This window comes from Dermacentor albipictus, unplaced genomic scaffold, assembly GCF_038994185.2.
Source record: "Dermacentor albipictus isolate Rhodes 1998 colony unplaced genomic scaffold, USDA_Dalb.pri_finalv2 scaffold_22, whole genome shotgun sequence".
Classification (NCBI taxonomy): Eukaryota; Metazoa; Arthropoda; class Arachnida; order Ixodida; family Ixodidae; genus Dermacentor; species Dermacentor albipictus.
The window spans coordinates 4,274,616-4,300,699 of NW_027225576.1; the positions used below are offsets into that span (position 1 = coordinate 4,274,616).

The 26,084-nt window shown below is 45.8% G+C and overlaps 1 protein-coding gene across 1 annotated transcript; it reads left to right on the top strand.

The window, feature by feature from the left end:
• The first annotated feature begins 579 nt into the window (after nucleotides 1-579).
• Nucleotides 580-20,748, top strand: LOC139052385 (N-terminal Xaa-Pro-Lys N-methyltransferase 1-B-like). Its single transcript, XM_070529485.1, has 4 exons — nucleotides 580-730; nucleotides 2,485-2,658; nucleotides 19,817-20,006; nucleotides 20,274-20,748. The coding sequence occupies exons 2-4, from the start codon at nucleotides 2,503-2,505 to the stop codon at nucleotides 20,591-20,593; spliced, it is 666 nt and encodes a 221-aa protein (XP_070385586.1). The 5' UTR covers nucleotides 580-730; nucleotides 2,485-2,502; the 3' UTR covers nucleotides 20,594-20,748.
• The last annotated feature ends 5,336 nt before the right edge of the window (nucleotides 20,749-26,084 follow it).

The window sequence follows — 26,084 nt, forward strand, 5'->3', positions numbered from 1 at the left end:
GATTGTCGTTTTTATCCAGTACGGACTTTGTCCAACAAGTCGTAGGAATTGCGTATGTGAGTGGCACGTTGTCCGACAAGGGGCGAAATGACACGATGTAAAAACCTGATAGCTTGTGCAGGGGCGAACGCGTAAAATCTACAATTGGACGCATGGGAACGCCTGGCTTGTGAACCTTGGGGAGGCCATAAAGAGCAGGCGCCGAGCCATTATGACAAAGTAATGTGAAATACAGTGACTTGCGTTCAAGGAGGACCACACGAAAGACATCGGCCAAAAGCTTCTGGTAGTCTCTTTGCACCTTGGCTGTTGGATCCCGACCGTCAAGTTGAACGTACGTATTCGTGTCTTCTAACAGCGTCAACATATTCTGGGAGTAGTCGTTCTTTTAAAACTTTATTTGGTCGGCGAAATGCCCCAGGTTTTTGTTTACCTTTTAACCATGTTTCATCTCGACCAGACGGGCTTCCGTCAAACACTGAACTTCAGAAGGAGATATAAAGGAAAAAAAAAATAGGAGGGGGAGCAAAAGGCCAGGTGGCGCCAGCCGCCGCCTGTTACAAAGGGTGTAGCTGCCATCCATCCATCCATTCAGTCGCCCAGTCGGCGTTCGCGCGCACTCCGCGCTTGACTCGTGTGTGGCCGGTGTCGTATGTAGATAGCGCCGGCGTGTGCGGCTCGTGTTCGTTTCGCATATTTGCCCTGGGCCAAATTGCTGCCTTAGTTCCAGGTAACAAATTTCATAATAGTTTCATACAGTACAAATTTAATAACAACGTTGTCTGTTTCACCGTGTTTTCCCTTTTTGTTGTATTCAACATCCTTGATCTTTCAGCTGGTGCCCAGAATTGATTGCCGTCCATTCATAGGAAACGCGTTCATAACACCTTGTCTATGTAAGGACAGTTCTTGCAGGAATTTGCAGTCAATTGTATTGAGATGCGCACGAATCTATTTTTTATTCCTTTGTCGGCATCGGGTTGTTGCTTTGACGCTGCTGATTAATTTGGCCGTCAGGCGCGCGCATCGTGCGTACATTTTCAGCACCTACGGCGCGCATTTGTGATGGAGGCGTCAGCATTAATACATGTAAAGTCATTCTCATTAATTGAAATTACAGGCCCACAAATACAAACGCACTTCACGTGTTCAGTCGAATTAATGCCTTTCGAAAGTGGTTCAATAACCCTAGACCAGGGACCTGCAACACGCGGTGCGCATGGCCTTTCGTTCGTGAGCCCGACACCCCTGTACTAGGCCGTAGAACCTATTTTGCATCTAGAAAGCATAGTTATCCAACCGTGTATAAAGGGAAAAAAGAAAAGGTCTGTTTTATGCCGGATAAATTTTCAGTTGAGTAGCGTTGCATTTTCCTCTGTCAAACCAATTAGTGATTGAAGATGATAACTGCAGGCGTTGTAACCACCTTGTAATCAGCGACCTACTTGTAGCTTGAGGATTCTGGAGAACATATAAAGGTGTGGATTTGATCAATGGGACTGTTGCAGCAGAACAGCGGCCGAGATTTCATGGTGCTAATGACTTGACTGCTACACATCTAATGGTCAGGCCTTATCGTAGGATCTCCTTGTATACTAAGTGCATTAAAGCACTACAATATGGTCTAAATGAGTGAGAGCATAACTATGCATCTGGATTTAGTCGCTGATGCATCGCTTCTTTTGCAGTGTGTGTGGACAAGGACAGGCAAAGAAAAAAAGCATTGTCTTGTTTCCTTCCATACATCCGTGTTCTTGCATGCCGCAATGAACGCAGGACCTGAGGCACTTCACCACTATGAATCTTTTCAGACGTTCTTTTAATGGAGCAATGCTTGCTAGTGATAACAGTTCCAGATGGTGTCTGCCTTGGCATCATCAGAACTGCTTGCAACATCCTCCTCACCATGGCAGTTTTAAGGCTCAAATAGTGCTCTTGCAGTTTAGAGGGTTCACCTTGCGACACTTTGTAGTCTGAAATCAAGTGTCATTTTCGATGGTAGTTCAGTCTGCTCAACTCACCGGCAGTGTACCTGATGCTGGTGTCACATGACCTCTGTGTGCTTACGGCAAAACGTTATGTAGTATTGCACTCTTTTCATCTGCACTACATTAATTGTCACCATAATTCCCAACTGCAGTTGGGAATTGTGCTAAATGTTACTTTGCACACAAGGTGAAACTACCCACATAATTGAAAAGTTGATAACACAGAATTTGCTAAAATGGATGAGCGTTAGTATTTTATTAAAGAAGTTTTAGCTTAGTATTACTTATTTACTGCAACTGTCCCTGCCAGATGCAACATTTATAGTCCAGATTAGCTTTTGTGCGTTCCACCTAGTAGGGATAGCAACAGTATAGCAGTAGTGGTGTGCTTACACTTTGTGTGGAAATTCAAGGTGATTTTAATGGCTGGTATGTGGAAGCAGAAAGTGTGTGTGTGTGACTGGATATGCACTTCAAGGAGTTTCTTGCTTTGCAGTGAAAGGTGGTTGTCAGCATGTCATCGGCACAGCACTCTGACGACTTCTATAACCAGGGCAAGGCCTACTGGGAGACGATTCCAGCCACTGTAGATGGCATGCTGGGCGGGTTCTCGGAGATCAGCAGCACAGACATCCACTCATCGAACCGGCTGCTCAAGCAATTTCGAGAGGTATACCTGCCAAGCTGATGAGGCAGCTCGAATAAGACACCTAATGCAGAGTGACTTGCTGAAGTAGTTGGTTCTGTTTAAAGGGGCCTTGTGTTTCCATTTTGAGTGTTTGCCATACCCAATAGAGTTATAGCAAAATTGATTATGATAATTGGCACGCGCAAATGACAGTTATTAAACTGCTGAAATTTGAAATAGAATGTGCAAAGAGTGGCATCTGCTTTTGCACTTCACTTGCTTAATGATGAGGAATGCTGCAAACCACTAAGGGCAGCATCATGTGTGCATGTAGCAGAAGCATTAATTTCGAAGTGGCCATGTTGCCGCATCCATCATCTTGACAGCTTGATGTACTTTGGAGTAGGTGGATGGGTACAGCCTAAGAATTCCAACTTATAGGTGGGAAGGAGCTTCCTAATCCTCATTTGCGTAAGAAAATAGAATGGACAGTTCTTTTTAATGTGAAGCATTATTTGGATCAATCCATGTTTCATCGTCTGGTCAGGTAGCTTCTCTGTGAACAATAATAAAATTATGTGTTCAATGGTGGGTTTTGATGCCAAATACACGTGTCACAGCTCTACCCATTAGGTTACATATACATGCATACCTCAATAGAATAACTTCACCAGTTCTTCTCTGGTGCAAGCTAGTGATTTGAGATGCGTGGTACATCTGTCATGTCGTGTAGCATCAATTTGTGCGTGCTGCTTTTCCCCATCGTCCTCCTGTGGCAGCTAGCACATTGAGACACTGACATTGCACAGCCTTCATTGGCCCAAATGCTAAACCCAGGAGGTGTTGCATCTACTTCAGTAGCACATAGTGCATGCGAGTGTTCATTCTTTCTATGCTCATGTATGGTGCTTTGTGCTCCAGGCATTCATGCCAAATTCCAGTGGCAGTCGGAGTGGACGACTGACTCTGCGAGCAAGCACGTCACTACGGTGTTGAGCGATGCCTCCAAATCTGCAGTTGGAACACAAGCCCTGCCACCAAAGCAAGGGGTGCCCGTACGCACCATTCAGCCGGATATTCTCTCTCCATGCACCTCTACTGTGAAGCCATGTCTGAGTCATGTCAGCCATGCTTTCTGCTTGCAAAAGGGTGGTTTTGCTTTGTACCGACGTTCAAGTTCGACAATGCCCTGTAGCTCTTTAGAATCCCGACACTCGACACTGTGCACACCAGTGCCATCTGTGCCGTCACCATATGTGTCTCATTAGCTTGGTCTCCCGTTGACCTCTGGGCGTATTGGTTTGCCCTGTCCGCTTGTGCATTTCATTAAGCTTTTTGTACTTCATAGTTTCAGTTGTCCCTCTACATATTATCTTCGAGAGTGTCTCCTTTTCTTCACAGACAGCGACAGCTGTATGTGCATAGCTGCAGCGCGGGGAAGTCAGCAATTTGTAAAAGTTTTTTTTTTATTTCTTGTATACTTTTTTGTATGTTTGCTTCTGCCCTGCCTTTTAGGCAAATCTTCAATTGCTGGTCAGCGCTTGTGTTGTCGCCTATCTCTACATCCCTGTAGTGTCGTGCATGCTACATACTAATGCATCACGGAGGAGCCATCGTTGGCGGTCTGAAATGGCAGACGATACTTGTACACGCTTCTACTGGCATGTAAGGGACACTGGGTATGTCAGGGTGTCTACCCACCGGGAAAACCGGGAACTGTCAGGGAATTTTAATAGCCTGGAAATACTCGGGGAAAGCTCAGGGAATTTGTGCTTTTACTGAAAGGGAACGAGAGTCATGTTAATGTTGGCTCCAGTAACGGAGGAATTGCAACGAATTGTCATTGACGCCGTGTCATTGGCTCGAGGTATTGCCAGAGCACTCAACGACCTATTTTCCAGACGCCTGGCAATGTTAGGCCTATCTGCTTCTACGTTCACTATTAAGCTTCTTGCCGTGCGGTGCTGTGTTTTTCATTGAAAGAATTTGCCGCTGTCAGTAATGGCACCAACTCCGCCTTTGTAATCCTCGTGATTGGCTTCGAAGCTCGCAGAGCACAGTGCGCTGCGTAATGCCAGTATCCAAAAGTTAGCTTTGCCTTAGTACAGCAGTGTTACGCGGTGAAGGATAAAAGCGTGGGAAGGGCAATTTTCACGAGACACAGTATGTATTCCTTAATTACACACGCGTGCACCCCCCGTCTCCTGTCACAGTAGGAGCATCGATATGCCTAATAAGTATACTGGTAGGCCTTAAGAGCTTTTTCGGACGTGCCTGTAGCAATTTCAGCCCTTGAGGGCAGTTAAAGACATGCATTCATTTTTTTCAGACTGCTCAATCTTTTGGTTGTTTTTACGGCCCCTAGGAGTCCGAAAAATCAAACGTTGACTGTACAACTGACCAAGAGGATGCTTCAAATGACCCATGGGGTGAATGCGTGGCAGAAGGAGGATGAGAACAGAAAGGACCGACACACTGAGGAATTAACGGGAAAGGAAGCATGCCGCTGCCTCTTTGAAGGAGCTTGAGCTCAAAAAACAAAGTGTTGGCTGGAGCCGGGATGCAGGTGTCCCTCATTCAAACCAAAATAAACTCTTTTAAAGCAGTGAAATCCAACACTGAGATGTTGTGTACGGGCTGAGAGTATGTCAGGACAGTTCAGGTTGGCTTTCCAGCTGCTGAGAGAGAATCTTAGTTGTGACAAAGTTCAGGCCTCATACCGATGAGCTTGCTATCGATAGAAATAGCTCATATTCAAAAATATTTACTTATGTAAGCATCTCCTTTTCATTCGTATTTGAAAATGTTCGACTCAATTTGGAATGGGTATTACCATTTCTTTTGCTGTGCCCTCTGTTTTCTTCTTAAATAAAATAGATATTACACCTTAATATTCAAACTGGATTAAATCATTTTTTTGTTTCAACATGCTTACTAGAGAGTGACAGCATCGAGCAACATATGTTGGTGTCTGCCTGTCTTGACATAAAACAAAGTTCTGGCTCATTCAGGGAATTTTGCAAAGGTGCTCAGGGAAAACCTGGAAAGCTCAGGGAACTTGGAAATGTCAACTTAGTAGACACCTTCCTGGTCGGTTGCTTTCTGCAGCTGCCAGCAGGCGACAACACAAGTTTATGCTAGCATCATCGCTGCAGCAGCTCGCATCCCTATAAGTGAAGGCAAATTCAAACTTTTTTCTTAAAAACCAGGCAACTAACCGTGGTAAGTGTTATACTAAGTGATGTAGACTCCAAAATGCAATCTTTCAGCAAAATTTGAGCAAGGACAGTGCAGCACTGAGCGCAGAACCTTTTTTCAAACAGGCGCAGCGAAACATGCAGGGCTCTGTGGTTGCATGGTGCACACGAGTGCCTCTTTGCTCTGGTGGTAGGGCTGGTGTTCCAATTGCGGATTTGGAGACGTCGCTCAGCGCTGTAGTGACACACTTGCTCACAAAGTCGGTCATCCACTCCAACCGTGCCATTGAAATTCGACATTAATGCCACCCGAAGCACAAAGCACTATACACGAGCATTGAAAGGAGGAACACTCGCACGCGCTACACTGTGCACTGGGCCAATCCTTAATGTGGTGTAATGTCACAGTGTCTCAATGTGCTAGATGCTACACCACATGACAACCAGATTCCCTAGCAGAAAGCACAGCTTGCACGGCGCAGACATGGCTTTACAGTAGAGGTGCACGGAGATAAACGGCAGACTTCATAGTCATAGCTATTCTTGCTGGTCGCCACAGTTACATTACAGTGACGCCATGGTTATATGTAGTAGTTGCAGCCTAGTAGACTGTATCACAACAATCTTCATTGCCACGACCTTCCTGGAGATGGGTATAACACAGCTGACACCTGCAGTCAGCCTTATGATACATATCGTCAATGGTGAGCGGGGCAGTTGTGCCAATCGCAGTGAATGTCCGAGCTCAATGACGATTGTGTGTGCATATGAAATGCTGAGACAGACGAGGACTTTTACGAAGAAACGACATAAATCTTGAATCCTGGGCAAGGACACGGAGACACATGCCGTATTTACACGATTGTAAGTCGACCCCCCATATCACGTGTGACAGAAAAAAAAAGAAAAGCATACCCGAGCGCACATTCCATAATAAAAATTTATTAGTAGCTGGCATGGTCATTGAACTACTCGTCTTCACTTGTGCCATCATCCTCACTAGTGCTGCCATCGTCATCGCTGCTACAGTTCCACAGCGCATCGTCCCCCAGCGAAATTCCACATTTGGCAAATGACCGCACCACGACATCTTCTGGAACAGCAGCCCACGCCGAATGCACCCAACCACACGCAGCCCTCAGGGAGGCTCTTTTGACAGGTCCGGTTGGCGTAAGTTCGCGGTCCCTGGCTTGTCGGCGTCGTATCGCTACTATGTACTTATTTCATAGGTTTTTTTACAGCTCACTTCATCATCCACCCTACATCAGTCCTCCTGCACGCATTTCACTCCGCATTGGTCATCCCTTTCAAGTCGCCCGTCCACGTGCGCACACTACCACTTTTGCTACATCATTCTTCCCATGTTCAGCCTCGGACTGGAACGGCCTTCCACATGACCACATGACATCGCCGCAATCACCTGCCCATCCATGTTTTTGAACTGTATAATTAACATATTTACCAGCGAGCAAACTTGTACCTAAACATCTTTTCCTTGTGTATTTAATTTCTTTTATTAGCTACCCACCCCTTATGTAGTACCCCCAATCCTGGGGGCCTTTAAGGTAATAAAGTGAAGTGAAGTCTGCCGCCAGCCACTTGTACTCACGGCGGAGCAGGCGAAGATCCGGGCTTGTTTCATGACCATGTCGCACTTCACTGGCAGGGACCGATCACGCATTTCAGTGGCGTACACCGCAAGCTTGGCCTACAGCTCCGGAAAACGCTTGCTGTCACAGGGGAAAATTTTGCTTTGCTGCAGTCGCCACTCTCGCACCACCCATTCAGAAACATTGAACTTGCGGCCCACTGCGCAGTGATTTGTTTCTTAAGCGTAAAGGATGGCAGCCCTCTTGAATGCTGCTGTGAATGAGCGCCGAATGTTTAGTGGGCCTGGAGCACACATGACGACCGAGGAAGCATGGAAGTAGCACATAGCTGGCAGTTGAGTCGAATATGTCAAACTAAGAGCAACAGGGAAGGGAAAGAGAAAGCGAGCGGTGTCTGCTCTATCATGAACTATTGATATTCCCTGCAAGCGCTGCCGTTCTGGGGATGCCGCCGCGAATGGAACAGCGGCACTTCCATCAACCATCGACATTTCCCCATTAGTGTTGTGTGTGCTGTAAAACTCTAAAAAATGTTGCAAATCCTTCCGAAAAGCAAACAAATGCACGGGATAGCGAAAACTATGAGTAGGGCCATGGAGCAAGCAGAAAATTGTAACTATGTTATAGCTTCCCTGATATCTCGTTGGTCTCGCTTTTTGGCGGTGCCATGTTTTGGTTTCGATTGTAAGTCGAGCCCCACAATTCATATTTTCGTATTTAAAAGAATAGGTCGACTTACAATCATGTGAATACGGTATTCTGTCAAAGTTTTCTTCAGACCCACATGCAAGTGTTCGTAGTGTGGGTGCTGAAGCTGAAGCGTCAAAAGTCTTTAGCATGGAGAGTACTTAAGAAGAGGCAACTTCATCCGTACCACGTGCAGCTGCACCAGATGTTGGAGCTCCACGATTTCCAAAATTGAAAGGACTTCGCAAACAGGATTATAATCAAGACAGAGGAGGAACCAGGCTTTGTCAACAAAATACTGTGGACCGATGAAGCTACCTTCTCATGTAATGCCCAAGTGAGCATCCACAACGCTCACTACTGGAGCAACGAAAACCCTCACTGGGTTTTGAAGACACATCACCAATATCAGTGGTCAGTTAATGTGTGGTGTCGAATTTATGGTGGCACTATCACTGGCCCTGTGTTTTTTGATAGCACACTTACAGGCAAAAGATAAGTCACACTTACAGGCAAAAAATACGTCAATGACATCGTTTATGATTGTACTTCAGGATTTTTTTTTTTTTTTCAAAGTTCTATTGGCTAGGATCAAGGATATTTGGTATCAGCATGATGGTGCTCCTGCGCAAGCTGCAGCAAAGCTTGCAAAGGGCTGTATGAAGTATTCCCGTAGCAGTGGATTGGATGGCATGGGCCCATTGCTTGGCTGGCACGGTCACCAGATTTAACTCTCCTCGATTTCTCTCTCTGGGGTGATGTCAAGGATCAAGTGTACCGTCTGCAACTCCATCCCTGATACCATGATCAAGAACTCCTCGAAAATGTGCCTATGAGATGCCAAATGTGCATTGCAGCAGATGGTGACCTCTTCGAACACGCAGCATAATCAAAGGGCGCTTTTTGGATTGAAGGTCACTGGAAAATCATTCTGGCCTTAACGCCGCCTCCCCACCCAACCCCGTTACACTCCGTCGGCAGGGTGCTAGCTCTTGCCCATTTCAAGCATAAAAAAATTAAGCTACGTTCTTGTTCTCTTTCGTCTCCTTAGACACTTTATCGCTTAGGCACCGCTCGGCCAGCAGCACGTAATTGAATTGCACCGTCATGCGGTAAAAGCCGCATGCCCAGATACCTACACCAGACATAACGCACTGTCGCGGGCCAGTCTTGATGCAGCTGACCTTGTTCATCCATCGCACGCTTGAGAGCAGCACAATGATAGTGCACAAGCGCCCCATCACGTGGTATTTTTTTTTTTCATTTTTTGCTGGCTTTCTTTGGGATGCGGAGGAAAGGAACATGTGAGATATATCGTATTGGAAACAATTTATTGAGAGGGCTCTCAAGGTTCTCTACAACTTTGCGTATCACACTTGAGGTCTGCAGCCAATACTTAAAAAGTTGATTAATTAATTATAACTAATCCGTTAAGGAGAAAATAATAAATGTTCCGAGTAACTCTAGGCTAGGGGTTCAACTCGCGTCCAAAGTGCCTTTCATTTTTAAAACTTTGGCACAAGTTACGTAGAACAACCTGTATAGTGCTGGTAACTTGTATCATAGCCTCCAAGGATGCTATCATAGCCTCTGAGGTCGTGCACATACCGCATGCAGCGATGATTTTATCACCCTTGGACTTTACACGGAACCTCACGGTGACGCTGACAGCAGAAATGCCTCTGGGATGTCCATATAATTGCTATATAAATAAAATTAGAGTAGACTTCTATTGATTCGATCCTGATTGGACTGATGAAACTAGTGAAATTATCTGGCGTGTTGAATTAAAACCAAAGGCAGAAACACCGAAATACTGTTTAGTTTAGCAGTTATGTTTTTAGAGTTAGCTTTGCCACTTACAACCGTGTCGTGCGGTGAAGCTTACCAAGTGGGGAAAGGTGCCATTGTTACGAGGCATAGCACGTGTTCCTTAATTTACAGACGCACATGCGCCGTCTCTGGTCTCAGTACAAGCCCCGAGACACCTAAGTTTACTGGCAAGTCTTCAGAGGTTTTATAGACCCCTGCTCTTTTGTTGGATTTAAACGTCCCCTTCACTTTCTGAATTTTTTCATTTCACCGCCTTCCTTATTGCTAGCTTTCCCGAAACACAGATGGTTTTTCTTGATTCGCGTATAATAAAGTAGCACATACTAGGACCCGTTAACAGTCTTATATGGCCCAGCGTGCATGACTGGGGAAACAAATGTTCATATCGCCACAGCAACATCAAAAACAACTCTTAATGGCTGTGACTCCGCTTATTAGGTGTGACCCGAGGCAGTGCATATGCACCTGTATGGTTAAGAAGCGCATCCACTGTCCCATGGCAGTGGCCCGCCTTTATTCTTGGCATGCTTCGCCGCATAATACGGCTGTGTTGCGGCGAACCTGGTCAATCAAGTTCAAATTATTTGGAATGCAAAAGGGTAGACAGTTGGGCGAGTTGGTACGGTAACATGATCTTGGCTTGTAGCGCGAAGTGAACACGGACACAGAAAGGAGCAGACAGGACGAGCGCTAGTCCTGTCTGCTCTTTTCTGTGTCCGTGTTCACTTCGCGCTACAAGCCAAGATCAAATTATTTGGCTAAGGCCAATTTTGAGATTGAAATAATGGAAGTTTAGGTCCATAGAAATATATGGGCACCGGCTGGTACCTTCGGTCGAGATCAAATTACTGGAAGTCTACTGTATTGCCTGTAGTAAAGTTGCCCTTTAGTGATAACAGTTGGTTGAACAATATAACACTTCAAGCACTGCTTTATCACATTTTTGCTTGCCGCTGCCCTACACTTTTGATTCAGAGCACCCCTGTACACACAGACACTTACCTTGCAGTAAACCTTGCAGTTCACTGCAAGGTTTACTGTGCTTTTGTCGAGCTTTACAATCACAACCGTGGAAGGAAGGGTTACAAGTTCACTGGTGTAAAATTGTTACATCAGGGCATACAATCGCAGCAAAAAGAGCAAAAGTTAGTAGCCGTGAACAAAAATACAGGCAGGCAGGGGATTTTCAGCATCGCTGTTGGCATTGCTATGTTTATCAAAGCACTTGGCCTTCTAAACAAGGAGTGAATTTTGCACATAAAATTTTTGTGTAATACTATGCTTATTGAAACATTAGGTAAAATACTTTTAGGCATAATTAGAGGTGCCATTTTTATGTGTGCACATAGACCAACAGCACCTAATGACCCTCTGGTGGCTTGTGTTAAAAACATGTTCGTGGTTGTGTGACGAAACGACAACTTGCTTGAGGTCGAACTCCTTGAGAAAGTTCATGGCTGTCCATGTGACACGGGTAGGAAATGTTAAAACACTTCATCTCATGCGTTGCACAGCAAATGCTTCGCACTAGCACAGATTCTCACAATGCGTGGTTCTACATAATATTTTTTTAACTCTTTTTCTTCATGGTTACCTTGGTCTTCTTTTCATTGTCTTCATGACTGCACTTAAAGAAGCAGAAATAAATGGTATGCAATTTTAGCTTTTAATGTGCACACTCCGTTCAATAAAACTAATAAAACTAAAATTCACTCATTCATTAATTTCATTCATTCAACAGCAAGAATACTGTGGGTGCCAGTGCCAAATGCTTATGATGCTTTTAGTTACATGCAAAAGTTGCCATGTGAGCATATCGCAGATATCTATTGCTTCATTTCTGCATGTTCCTCAGTGTCATGAAGTGGAACATGTCCCAGCCAAGCCCTCTGCAGAACCTGGCCAGAATTGACCAATTGGAGCAGCAGTATCCACTGTAGTTTGAGACAGCAGGTAGTTAGAGCCAAGTGTTAGCTTCTCATAGAGCCTTCTGCATGAATTTGGCCTGCAATGGAAGGCTGTCGGTGTCATTGCCAAGTGCCTATGATCAGAGAACCTTGTCAAGCTGCAAACAAGCAGCTTTTAGTTCTTGTCCCAGCATTCATTTGTGTAAGTGAATAGATGCAAATAAAGATTGATTGATTGATCCATCTAGAGCACCACATGAGCGTAGTTCCTTCGCATATGGACTAGAGGAAAAATAGTTTGCAAGTCAAGGAAGAGATAAGTGGTTTTGTTTGTCGAAGTAGCAAAAGAAAGTACAAAAAGAGAAAGATGGGAACATCTGGTTGGAAACAATAGGGGTAAGCTTGAGGGGTTGTAGCACCTTGAGCATAAATTGTAATCCTTTTTGTTATCCTCTTGCTTGCCCTTCTATTAATTTTTTTAAGTAAAATAGCCGTAACAGCATTCTTTTTTTTTTTCCTTTTTATTGAAGGTGTATGGCACATCATTTATTCTAAATGGCAAGTCTGAGTGTGTATTTACATTTGATAGTGTATGAATGAAGCCCTATCTGCGCAACCTGCATGTCAGTGTAAGCAGCATGTGTGCACAAGGGCTACTTATAAAGCTCAAGCTATTGCAAAAACTCCAATTAAGCAGTGATGGTTAGAAGGAAAATTATATCCCTCCATGTTTCCAACAGAAGACTTCTTCAGCTTGTGGACAAGCTGGGGAAGACCATTCTTTTAGGCCACTCTAATTTTAATGTTCAGCAACTGTCTTGCTTCATCAAACAGTTCGTCATCATCCTGGAAAATATTTGCGCACATCTTCCCTGTGCTAGGGCAGTGGAGGAAGTCGTCGCCTAGTTCAGGGTTCAGTATACACAGGGAGTTGCTTGAACATTTAATAACTCTAAATAACAGCATTTGTCTTTTGTGCTGAGTAAACGATTGTACTGTTGTGAGGCATAGAAATTCTTCAAGGTCAAAATAAAAGGAGTGCTCGCCTGCATACTTAGGTTGATTAGCATGTGTGACATTTCGGGGGCACTACAGGTCCCTTGCTCACATTAACTCGTTCACTGTGATGTGGGTCACGAGTAGCCAACAGCAGTTATTCCCTTTGTGTAGCCTCTGCAGTGCGCAAGCAACATCATTACTTGAAATTAACAGAGAGAAAAAATTCTTAAGGTTGCGGTCCCACTCCAGCAGCACACACTCCGCATTTTAGTCATTGTTTGCAGATGCACTATGCTGTTTGCGTTCATTGGATGAATGTGAACTATATTGCATTGAAAAGCTTGCTTTATGCGCTTTCCAATGACACCTAGTATTATAGCCTAGCCTGCAGTGTTACTTGATGGAAATCAAAACAGTGTGAGCAAAAAACATTTTTGCTGTACTAGCCTCTGTTGTACTGCATTTCCGGCAAAACTGTGCAGCATAACAAAATAAAGTTTGCTGTGCCTTTGAATGAATGTTATACAAGGTTTCTATGAAGAGATACTGCATGTAAATAGAAATTTATACAGACTCCAATAAAAATTGGCAAAACAATAGAAGTTTATGAATGAATATCTTTTTTCTTTTTCAACGCAGAACATCTAATGGTTTTCCAGACTACAGTACACTTATCATCTATGTGAAGTAGTTCCATGTTCATGAGCTATCATTACTTCACATTGTCAATTTATGACTATACTTGGTTGGACATTACCAAAGGGGCAGTACTACTCAAGCTACTCAGTACTACTCAAGCAACTCTGAAATTTTCACTAGGCAAGCAGCAAACCTTTCTCTCCATTTCTGTGAAGAGAAAATTGTCTTATGTTCATTAAGGAATCTACAAGGGAGCAGTGAATTTAGCAAATTTTTCTGCTAGCCTGGTCCATGCAAATTGACATTCTTTTTCATGTACACACTAATTCCCAATGAGTGTTGCACATTATTAGAGCCATGCGGTGTCTTGTAATTACTAGCACTCACAAGTTTTATTAAGCAGTGCTTGAAAAAAAAAAGATTTCAAATTAATAATAAATATCACAGGTGTATATTGCTGGTGACGCTATCTGTACAAAAAAAGATATCAAGCCATTTCACATCAGTTCCAACATTTGTCAGATGTGGTGCCACTAAACATCACACAGCAGGCAAAAGATTCTTTCTCCAGATTTGAGTGTTTGGCTCAGTCTAGTTGCTGCGCCTCTCCCACATTCCTTCAAGCACACGTGTCTGCAACCATACCATCAATGTAGTCCAATGAGAGCTCCCTCAATTGTAGTTGCTGGGAGAAAATAAAGAAAGAAATAAAGCGCCGTGCACGGTACATTATGACTGCAGGCCAGCCGGTTAGACTTGTGCCATTGTTCCTAGGAGAATTGCAGATAAAGTAAGATTCCAGAAAGTTTCTGGGTGCTCGCTTTTGTTCACAAGTGACTCTGGAAGCGTTTTTGAAGGGCACACAGAACTTACCCTCGCCTCCTCCTTGTTGCCAGGCTCGTACGATGATATCTGGAAACTTGCTTTCCCGACGCGTTGAGGTGTGTTGTGTTTAGCGGAGTACTGTGTTTGCCCTATTCTGCACGATGCCGGTTGAATGATAGGATTAGCAGCAAACAGTGAGTGAGCCTTTATTTTCCCCCGACTACAGCGAAAAGTGCAGATGGCTGCGTGACCTGCAGCATTCCATGCTGCGCACAACAAACCGAATGTCATACGTTCTGACGCCCAGTGAAGTTTGAAACACGTGATTTCCAGTAGGCGGTCTTCTCCTACAAAGATATATCGTATTTACCTGCGTAATCCTCACACTCGCATAGTGCTTACACTCCCACATTGCCCATTCTCTTTTTCGAGTAATCATCGTACCATCGAACATTACTGCAGTGATTGCCATCTGCTTGTAGCGGTACATTGCAGCCGATTGGGCAGAGCTTTTCCACCATTGTATGTGCATCAGCACACACGCGCTCAAAAGTCTCTGAATTGAGCAGAAAAAAAATGCACAGAAAGTGCAAAAAAGGCAGACAACACATGTACAATTTACAAAATGTAGACTCATGACTTAGAAATAAAGGTACTTTTGATAAATAATCAATTTATGCAGTTCCTGCTTGTGTTGAGCCTGTGATCTTATTCCAAAGGCCAGTGTGAGGACTTGGCATTGGATGCCTCTGTCATGGGAAGGTAGAGACACTGTCCTTCGCGAAAGCTACAAAACAGCTGTTGGTGAAAGTTAGAAAATATCTTAGGGCTGTGCACAAGGCTATGCATGTGTGCTTGCGGTGGTCATCGTGATTGCTTGCTCTATGAGTGCTAGCCACGGTGAGCGCGTGTATGTACATTGTCTAAAGCAAACATTCTGTGCTGCCACTTATTTTACCATTTCACTGTATCGCAACTCTGAAACTTGAATGACTAAATCTCCGATACCATGTGCATAGGCTGAGCAGGCTTTCTAGTGGGTGCGTCAACACATCCACAACAGCACAGCGTGTGCGTCGGAAGTGTGCGTGATTTCTATCCCAATAAAGCAACCTAACCACATGTACTATGCTGTCTATTTCGTAGGGGTATGCGAATAGTAACTTTTGACACTGAACTGAATACTGCCAAAGATGAATGAAGTAACAATTTTTCGATTCGACACCTGAATCAATTAGGACATTATTATATACATTATTCAAATTTTGCACACCTTTACTAGTATTTCATTTCTGGAAAACTTACCTCCACAGTACACCTGCAACCTTCATGTTTATAGCTGCTGTTCCATGATAAAGTTGTACGACTGCAGTTTATTTGGGTAAACAACCAAGTAAGTGGACATAACCAATTGACAGGTTGCAAGTGTTGAAAAAACCCATATAATAAACATCTTTTATATACGCACATACACATATTCATCATGTCATTGAGTGGCACTTGTTATTTCAATCATAATGCCTTCTTTTACTCCTGTTTTTATCAGCAGAGAATACAGTGACATGCAAGCAGTATATTCTTTTGGTTGCATACCTTCCTTCACGTGACCACTTGTTGAATTCTTCATGAATAAGTTGCTTAGGCAATAGGAGCATATAAAACGTGGATGATTTCTGTGTAATATCATAATTGCGGGATGTATATTTGTACTAAGTGGTACACAAGCACACCCGCCGTGGTTGCTCAGTGGTTATGGTGTTGGGCTGCTGAGCACGAGGTCGCGGGATCGAATCCCGGCCACGGCGGCCGCATTTCGATGGGGGCGAAATGCGAAAACACCCGTGTGCTTAGATTTAGGTGCACGTTAAAGAACCCCAGGTGGTCAAAATTTCCGGAGTCCTCCACTACGGCGTGCCTCATAATCAGAAAGTGGTTTTGGCACGTAAAACCCTAAATATTATTATTACACAAGCAGGTGCATCATACGGGCATCGATATGAAGACTTGCGTGAAAGAATCCAAAAAGTTGCGTCTTTATCTGTACTAGATCATATAAATAGTATCCTTCTCAAGTTCCTCTCACAGCCCATCCCACACAAACAGTGACCTAAAAGCCATGGATGCAAAAGCACAAGGATGAAGGAATCAGAAAAAATTCTGCACCATTGCTGCATGAGGCAATCCTGGTTTTATCACATGACTTCGTATCTAGGAGTGCTGCCGTTAGTGCTTCGTTCGTGAGCTGTACAGACCGAAAAATCTCAGCTATTTGTGACATCTGTATACTGGTGCCAGAGCAGTGCAAATACTTATGACAAGCACTGCAAGGGCTTTGTGGCATGCTTCGACACGCCAACAAGTGTCAAAAAAACATTCAGCCAGCTTGTGGGACAATAGGAAACACGACGTCTTTTGAAAGTGGGAGGAGGCAATGTCCCACGCACACAAGGAGGGAAGCAGGCCATCGACAGAGAGTAGGAGCGCTTTCCACTTGCATTCGCTTACCTTGACCTTTGTGTGGATGGCGTCTGCTCATCTTCCTTCTGTTTTTGATGCATTTTTGGTGAATTGTTGTTAGCATGGGGGATGGAGACATCCCTCGCCTCCATTACCGTAACTGGATCATACAAAGTGGACGATGTGGGTGGAATGCGAAAACACTTGTGTACTTAGATTTAGGTGCATGTTAAAGAACCCCTAGTCGTCCACATTTCCGGAGTCCCCCCAGTACAGTGTGCCTCATAATGAGATCGTGGTTTCAGCACATAAAACCTCATAGTTCAAAGCGGACATTTAAGTTGTTCTGTGGCAGGTGGAGCTGTCATCAGTCGGCGTTCCTGGAAGTGGTCTCCATCTCATGTACTAGCTCAGATCAACGCTGCCTTACTTCGGCGATTGCAGGAGCCGGCACACTTGCACCAAAACATGACCGATGGTCTACGGAGATTTGTTCACCACCCTAATCCCCATTCATGTTCATGAAGTTTGAAAACAGCACTGAAAAAAAAAAGTAATAGCAGCGCTCCTTCATGAACATCTGTTTTGGGATGCACGAAGAAAATAGTGCTTTGGTTGGCTACACGCAAAGCCTTGTTGTCATGCATGTACATAAAAAGCACCCTTTTTGGCGCTCTGCAAGGCGTGCAAAAAGAGGTCTGTGTATTGTTTGCACTGCAGGAATGGAAACGAGCCTGCTGGGGGGAGGGGGGGGGAGGCACTTCTGAACGTAGGGAAATAAGCAGGTCACATGGCACATGCGGTCAAACACAACTGGTGTCAGCGGTGCACACAACTGTAATTTCTATGCACTTGCACGTGGTCCAGGGTAGCTTACAAAAGCACTGCGACTTTGGGCAGTTGGGCCTCGCCACCCCGTTGTTCCACGCGACCTAACAGTGCTGGTGACAAACTTTTTCGAAAAAGTCACTCCACAGACGGCTTTTTTTTTTTACTTAGTTGCCCTGTTGTAAATATTTTGTTTTTACTTTATGCCAACCTTTAGCCCTACTCTTTTCCCGCCACCCCTCCTCCACTGCTGACCCCTGTTCAGGTGTCTGCAGACTGCACTAGACAGTTACTGTGGTCATTAGCAATTTTTTTCTCTTTCCTTTTTACAGTGGAGCTGTTAGAACCACGCTGGGTTTATCTTGAAGTCCGCAGCTTCGCCGAGCTGGGGGGAGAGAGCTGAGAGAGAGTGAAAGCAGAGCATAAAAATAGCATCGCACAGCATAGCAAAGCGGCGAGGGTGGGTGGAGCCGAGCGCCGCGGCAGGGACACAGGTGGTGCAACGTCATTGCTTTCAGATAGCAACCCCATGTACGCTTCGACGGATTTCAAGAAGCTACCAGGTACATGGCGTCGGAGCTAGCATGTATCAGAGCTAAGGTGTGTCAGAGCTAAGGTGTGTCAGTTGCTGCCGTGTCGGGTCGGTGCTGCGCCTGGCACATGACAGACGCATATGGTGTCTCAGCATATTGCTTCTGTTGCAGCGGGCACCTCAAATGATGTGCCGTCCCAACGAAACCCCCCACACAGGGAGACGGCATGGATTTTTCTGAAGCCTTAACTTCCCCCAGCTCCACTGGTCTCTGATGTTTGCGATAGCAGAGCCATGCATAATTTTTTATCTATCTGTTTGTAGGAACAAAGCTACATTTACCATTTAAAGCCACGAAGCTTCGTTTAGCAAGCCTGCACTTTGCAGAATGCTAAAAAAAAATTTGAAAAAGTTGACACTAGGAAGAAAAACAAAAAAAATATTTTACTATCAATGTCACTCAAGGTCCCTCCATTTCAGTCTCGATCTGTCTTTATTATTACGAGTGTTGTGTTCCACCTAGGTAGTGAGCACTGTAGTCTGCAGGCCATCTACAAGACGGGCTTTCGAGGGAGCGGCCCGCATTCAAATGACAGCCACGTAAAAAGCGGCAGTGACGAACCACTTACCATGCCTATAGCCACCATCAGCAGCAGTGACTATTTTACATAGAGAAAGCTTTGACCGAGCAATTGTTGAAAGTATCAGCAGGGAGAGGGTCACCACGTGCAGCAACCAAACAGCAATGGTGCCAGGCACAGCTCATCCTGAAAAATAGGCGGTGGAGGCATTTTTCTCAGCTACAGCAGATTGCCTGTCGCAGCGTCACAACGGGGATAGACCGGAGCATGCTCCGACAGCGAAGAGCTGATTTTCTTTCCCCTTATTCCAAACATGACTGAGTGATGCCTGGTGGGAGAATCTGAACTACATGCAAAATGGCGGCTATAATACGTTCATTTTAATGTTTATGAAGACATGCCATGGCGCCATCTCTCTGTACCTTGAGGAAGTTTCATAGGAGCACAGCTCCTTGATTGCTGACTGTTGGGTCATGATGCATCAGAGGAATATGACGGGTGATGCACTGGTGTGTCATCACCTGCAGGATTTGAGACTTCTAAAAGTGCTGCTGCAGTGAATTTGTTCAAGATCCGTGTGAGAGAGTCTAACTATTTATGTGTTTGGTGATGCAGAAAGCGGATGCATATCTCAGGAACATTAACCTTCGACTGGTTTATCACATGCATTGTCGATTGGATGCATAATGGCTAAATCATAGATGCTTCTCACTTGTGATTATAGTACCAATAGAATCCCGGTCAGTGTTTTGGTTAGTGTTTATGTGACATTATGCCATGACTTTTGAGTTTGTGTTGGATTTTCTGACATTCTGATGCTGCTGAATGCTTCAAAAATTGCCGGTCTCGCTAATGGAGAACATGTCACCATTCTTGCACAAAAACTTAGATTACCTGCGGACACTTAAAAAGTTTTTCATAGAATTCCTTCAAACTTCTCTTCATTCCTTTTTTCCCTTTTTTCTTTCCATCTTCTTATGAGGCCATTGTGGTTTTCTTTTCTGTGAGGCAAACGTGTGTAGCTAGGATAGTGAGTCACTTGTATGTACCTGTGAATGAGGTGGCTTGTCCTGTATGTCAACCGATACCTTGTCCTCTTCTTCAGAACAAGGCAGCTCCACTGGGCAGGCATCGTGCACTGGACTGCGGTGCTGGCATAGGCCGCATCACCAAGCACTTGCTGCTGCCACTGTTTGACACCGTCGACATGGTGGAACAGAACCAGGCCTTTTTGGACCAAGCACCAGCTTACATCGGCCCTGAGTCAAAGCGTGTTGAAAACCTTTTCTGCGAAGGTAAATGCAAGTTGTATGCTGATAAGTTATTTTAAAAATATGCATGAACGAATACGCACTTCTCCACATTTACATGCACATGTGTGCCAAAGATGACACAACCGAATAAATGAGGGAGAGCACTATGTCTCGCATTTAGTTTTGACTAATTGGTTGTGTCGTCATTGTGCTGGAGAAAAGCAGCATGCCAAACCAGCTGTCCATTCTTACTTTTGTGTTTCACTTGGCAAAATTGTTCTTTGTGTTTGTGTCACCACACGTTTACAGGTCTGCAGGATTTTGCCCCCAAGGAAGGCTACTATGATGTCATCTGGTGCCAATGGGTGACTGGACATCTGACGGATGCTGACCTGGTGTCATTTGTGCAGCGATGCCTCAGGGGCTTGCGTGAAAACGGCATTTTTGTCCTCAAGGACAACATCACCCAAGACAACATTGATGTTGACAACCGCGATGGAAGCATCACACGTCCCCGCCAGCTCATCCTGCAGCTCTTTGAAAAAGCTGGTGCCCAAGTGCTTGCTGACCGTAAGCAGTATCGTTTTCCCAAGGGCTTGTATGAAGTCAGGACATTTGCCGTGAGGTGATAGCACTGCACACTTGTCCAGTCACGCCGTGGTGTTGTTCCCTGCTGGTTATTTCTTTTCTTTGCACAAGTTGCACAAAATTAGGGGAATGATGCTGGCCGTGATTGTTACTGCTGGTTGCCTAAAATACAACAGGCGGCTGACAGATTGGATAATTACGAAATACTTGTCACTCAATGTGTGATGCACAGTGTCCATTTTGCATGCTATCCCTGTTGTTCGTCTTTCACCTGTTTCTGTCCTTATCTTTTATTGTTACAGTTGCAATTGTTTTTCCTGGTTTACGGGGAGCTTCTGGTTGACAAGAGATTGCCAGTGAGTGTACATCTACACCACCTGCACTAGTTCATGGAAGTGCTGTGCTCGAGGGCTGTTGGCAGTGCAGTACTTCTCGTAGTGCTGAAGAGAGCAAGCCCTTAAGAGCAATTCCCTTGAGAGCAAACCCATCAGGGAATAGTGAGCACTAATGCCCCTTTGCTGCAACAGGCGTTTGCAATGACCGAGACTGTTATGGTGTCCATAGTAGGTGCTCACCCCCCCTGCTACCTTCTTGCCATAACCCTTAGTAAGCACTAAACAATGCTGTGCTCAAGTTAATTAAGTTCAATGTGACTTTGCAACATGCATAGGCAATATGGCAATGTAGCACTTGGTCACGCCACGTGAGGTGATGGAACAAGTGAATAATTTGAAGGGCAATAATAATAATAAGGAGGAATACTAGATCATTTGATTAGTACAAAAGAAGATAAAGGCCACATGTCCGTTTTTTTCCTAATTTCCCGCCAAACACCAGAATGTCAGTGTTATGTCACAAATTTCGAAGTATAGTGGGACCTCATTCATACGTTTTGAAAATAACCAAGAGAAAAAGACGTATCAACCGGGAAAACGTAAGTTCCGAAGTAACTAAAAGAATTGACAGACTGAAGTGTTGTTGACATCTACGTATTGCGCAGCGTCGCACGGATCGTTGCGGCATGAGACGCTGACCCGTGTTGAGCTAGTGGTGCTCCGGCGGCCCGAGACGCGTTTTGTTTTCCTATCGCATGGTGTTTTATGAGCACGACGGGAAACCAAAACGAAATTGAGCTGGTGGGCGATGGTCAGATGCCGCCGAAGCGAAACGTGATGGCCACTTCGTGCCAGCCTGCAGCAGGAAACAGCGGCGTATTTGGATTATCGCTTACTAAAAGCATGCAGTACGCTACCAATGGCACAACGCACCACGTGCTGTAAACAGATCGGTGAAGATGCTTATCGCTATAGGTTCGGCGGTGATTTGCTTGTACTGAAGGGAGAAACTAGGCGCACCGTCGTTTTCACGTGAGACAGGCAGCTGTATACTGTCATGCACGCCTTACGCCTTTTCTTGTTCACATAGAATCTAGTGGCCGGAAAACGTATACGATCGCAGTCTGCAGCATGGAACGGCGGCGTATTTGGATTATCGCCTACTAAAATCGTATGCTATGCTTCCGACAGCATCACGCCCTGTGAAACAGATAGGTGAAGATGCTTATCGCAATGGGATTGACGGTGATAGCTGTCACTTCCGTGTGCGATGACCCCAGAGGTAGTTTGCTGGTACCGAAATGAGAAACTGAGTGCGGGCCGGCGTTTTCACGTGAGACGGGTGGGTGAGTTGCGGCGAGCAGTTATATACTGTGCTCGATCGCGCGTGCCTTGCGCTTTTTCTTATTTGCATGGTATCTAGTGGCCGGAAAACGTTTCATACGATCGCAGTTTGGCGACGTACTGAACCGCCGAAAAATCGTGTTTTCCGGGAACATATGAACTGGTGACGCGCAATCGCATCTCGCGGGAAGCGGCCCGCATACTCCAAATTTCTGACGACGGCGACTCGTCATCGCCCTCGCAACCCCAAAATTCTATGGTCTTCCTCCTCTGGACCCCGGCACACACCGACGTTTCGATCACGGGCAAAGAGGTGGCCCCACTCCACGGCTCGAGGTCTCGCACGCTGAGCCGCTGCAGATTGCGTGGCGGCCGCCTCCACCCCCGAGAGCGGGGCATAGGATCTGCCGGATCGGGACACTACGACAGAAATGCAGCAACAAGAAACACAGTTGGCGTGGGGTGATCGCCTAACCACGTTCAGAGACCTCACCCAACACTACAGACTCGAAAGATGCACATTCCCGTCACCGCACGATAAATTGAACAGGACCGAGGCTGTAACTTTACGCTTGCTCCAGACACACACCTACCCTAGCCCCGCCATATTACACCATTGCTACCCACATTTATATCCAACAGACGCGTGTAAAACTTGCGGACAGAGAGCAACGCTGCGACACATGCTCTGGGAATGTGCCGGCAACAACGGTAATCAAACCAGCTCCATTCGCAACGCGTCCATAATCACGGCCGTTGCCAGAGTACGGGAAGGCTCGAGCTCGCTTCTTCCCGACGACGGCCCAGATGCGGGAGCCGCCGGGGACCTTCTCCGTAGGCGTTGCCACCGCTGGGAGGCAGCTCTCAAAAGTTCACAGCTGGCAGACCAGCTCTGGGTCGTCCGGCAAGCCGAAGGTGCCGCCTGAGTCCAAGGACTTCGAGCTGCCACCTGAGGCCACCATAACAAAAACTGCCGGACTATTCTTTAATAAAGTTTCTTCTTCTCGATTGCGAATGTTGGCGCCGGGAAAACGTACATAATGGGAACATATCAACGAGGTTCTACTGTATTTTCTCCTATTTCGGCTGTTGTGCAGGAAGAATTTCCCAAACTTGCCAAGTTAGGTCTTGTCTCTCTGGTAATATAATTTGGTACATTTTTATGAATAAAGAAATAACTAAGCCCTGCTAGACGCTGTCAAAATCCATGACATCACCGCTTGTTTTCATTTTTGCATCCTTTCTGGCTTACCAAGGCTGCTCTTGCAGCTGGTGTGTCATGCCAGGATGTTGGCATCAGCTGCGGGAGGACATGGATCCTTTGATCATGCCTCGGGTAGTGCGCACTAATCACGGGCGAGGTTTCTCCAGTGATGCGAATAACGAAAACCGGCATAATGTACATAATATACGTAATGTAATGTAATGCGCATAATGTACTCACGAGAAGAAAAAAAATCGCATTTGGCGCGTTCGGCTTGCTCTGCCGGTCGCCATTTTTGTTTTGGTGTCCCGCACGATTACAGCGGAAGCCGCCTGTTTGTTGACCTGTTGTCATCCCGCAGCAAACGTGGGAGAAAAAAATTCTTTTCACGGGAAATTTAACCCACGTAATGATTGCACCCTTGAGAAAGCGTAAACTTTATTTTCAAATCAGTAAGATTTGAGTCCGGCGTCTCTTTAGTGGGTCTGGGCACCTGCCGCGGACGCGGTTCCAAGACCTTGTCTCAAAGCTGCTTCCTCGGCTCGCTGTACGGCCCAGAGTTGTGCTGTCAGGTTCGAGCTGAGCAGTGCGGTCTTCCAGCGCCAGCCTCCGCTTGCGGTGGAAGAGACGGAGGGGTCGGCACTGCCCAACTTGTTTGTTAAGTGCTGACATTCCCATAACATGTGATTAAGTGTGGCAACCTCGCCACACGATGTGCATCTGTTTGTAGTGTATACATCTGGATACATGGCGTGCACGAGTCTGGGGTTTCTGTAAGAATCTGTTTCTAATCATCTGAAGTGTACTGCTTGCGTCCTGTCTAACCTAGCGTGAGGGAATGGGTATACACATCTTTGTAACTGATAGTGTGTCGTGATGTTGTGGAACCTGGTCATATGATCCTCCTTGGCCCAGACGTTTGCAGTACCCCGCGAGGGCTCTTCCTCCGATGATGCTTGGTGAGTCAGGCCTCAAGCAACGTGGTGAGCCCCTTCGTTGGAGGTGCTCAATTCAGTCTGTGCCGGGATCCTTAGCAAATGCCTTCAGTTATCGAAGTCGGCCTCTCCCTGGTGTATGGGATGTCGCTGGAGTATGTGATGCGCTTCTTGCGAGATGCGCCCATTTGCAAAATTGCGAATTGCCATTTGCGAATCGCAGATCACTTTTGTCGCTTTGGTTTGTGTGAGGGCCAGTGCTGTGGCCGCTTCCTCTGCCGCTTCAGCATGTGCCGTGTTCGCGGTGACGCTCGTGCGGTGGTTGCCTCGGTGGCTAGTAACTGCCGCCACGAAACACTTCCTGTCTTGATAACGGGCTGCATCGGTGAAGACCGCCTCCTTGTTGTTGGAGTAACTTTGGTTCGTGTGTTGTGCCCTGGCTTTATGTTTCCCTTGTGGTGTTGGGGGTGCATATTGCGAGGCAATGGGGGTACGTATAGATGCTCGCGTATGGTTCTTAGAATTTCAACTTTGATGCCGTGCTGTGTGTGGTATGTGATGCCGAGCTTTTCGAGCACGTGTCTGCCCGGGCGGGTCTTGGACAGACGCTTGATTTGGGACACTTGTTGTGCCTCCATGAGTTCCTCGAGCGTGTTGTGCAAGCCTAGTTCTAAGAGCTTCGTGGTGCTGACTCCGGGCGCAAGTCCGAACACACATTTTGTATGCCTTGCTTATGAGGGCGTTGAGCTTCTTTCTTTCCGCTACCGTCCAGTTGTGAAACGCTGCCGTGTACTTTATTTGAGAAATGACGAAGGCTTGTATGAGTCGTATGATGCTGCCTTCGCGCATGCCCGCGTGTTTGTTGGTGATGCGTCGAATGAGCTGCATCGTGCAGGTGGCCTTTGCCGTTATCTTGCGAAGTGCTTAGCCATTGCCGCCCTTGTGTTCGATCATCATTCCTAATACACGGCTCTCATCTACCATAAGGATGGGTAGGCCGTTTGATGCCGTTAATTGGATCTCTTCCTTTTTCGGGGGGTTGTAGCCTTTAGGTGGGTGCCCCTTTCTGACCCTTGAATTTGCGTCAATTTTTTTTACAAAAAAGTGCGATTATGCGAGTAAATACGGTATGTATGTACTCTGGAAACACTCTCCTCACCCACCATCTGCACAGCATTGCCACTCTCTGGCTTTTCAATTCTGTGTGGAAAGCAAATAGTCACCAACTGATTTTTTTTTTGCACACAGGTGGCGCCACATAAATGTAAATTATTGGGCAGGCCGAAAAACATTAATTTAGAAATATTTGTGATGATTTACGCTGTAGGCGCATTTCGTGTCTGTTGCAACTACCATCATCGCAAAGTGTATAAATCGGGCATGCAACTTTGACTCCGTTATGCTTTCAGTTCAAGCCGTGTTCCACAAATTCAGTTTGGAGCATTCGTTTTAGTAGTAGTAGTATAAACATCATTGGTTGTAGGGTTTTGGGGCAATTGGATGGGGTCCTCCGTCCAAGGCTCCACTAGCCTTTGTGGCTCGCTGGGTTTGGTCGAGCAGAGCCAGCTGGTTTCGCTGCTCCCTGCTAGCAAGCCAGGTCTCCCTCTGCTGTCTTCGAGATTTTGTCCCCAAAAGGGGAGAATTGATTTCCTTCGGCCGCAATTCACATTCCTACGTAAAGTGGGTGAGGGTTGGCCACTCCCCACACCACGGA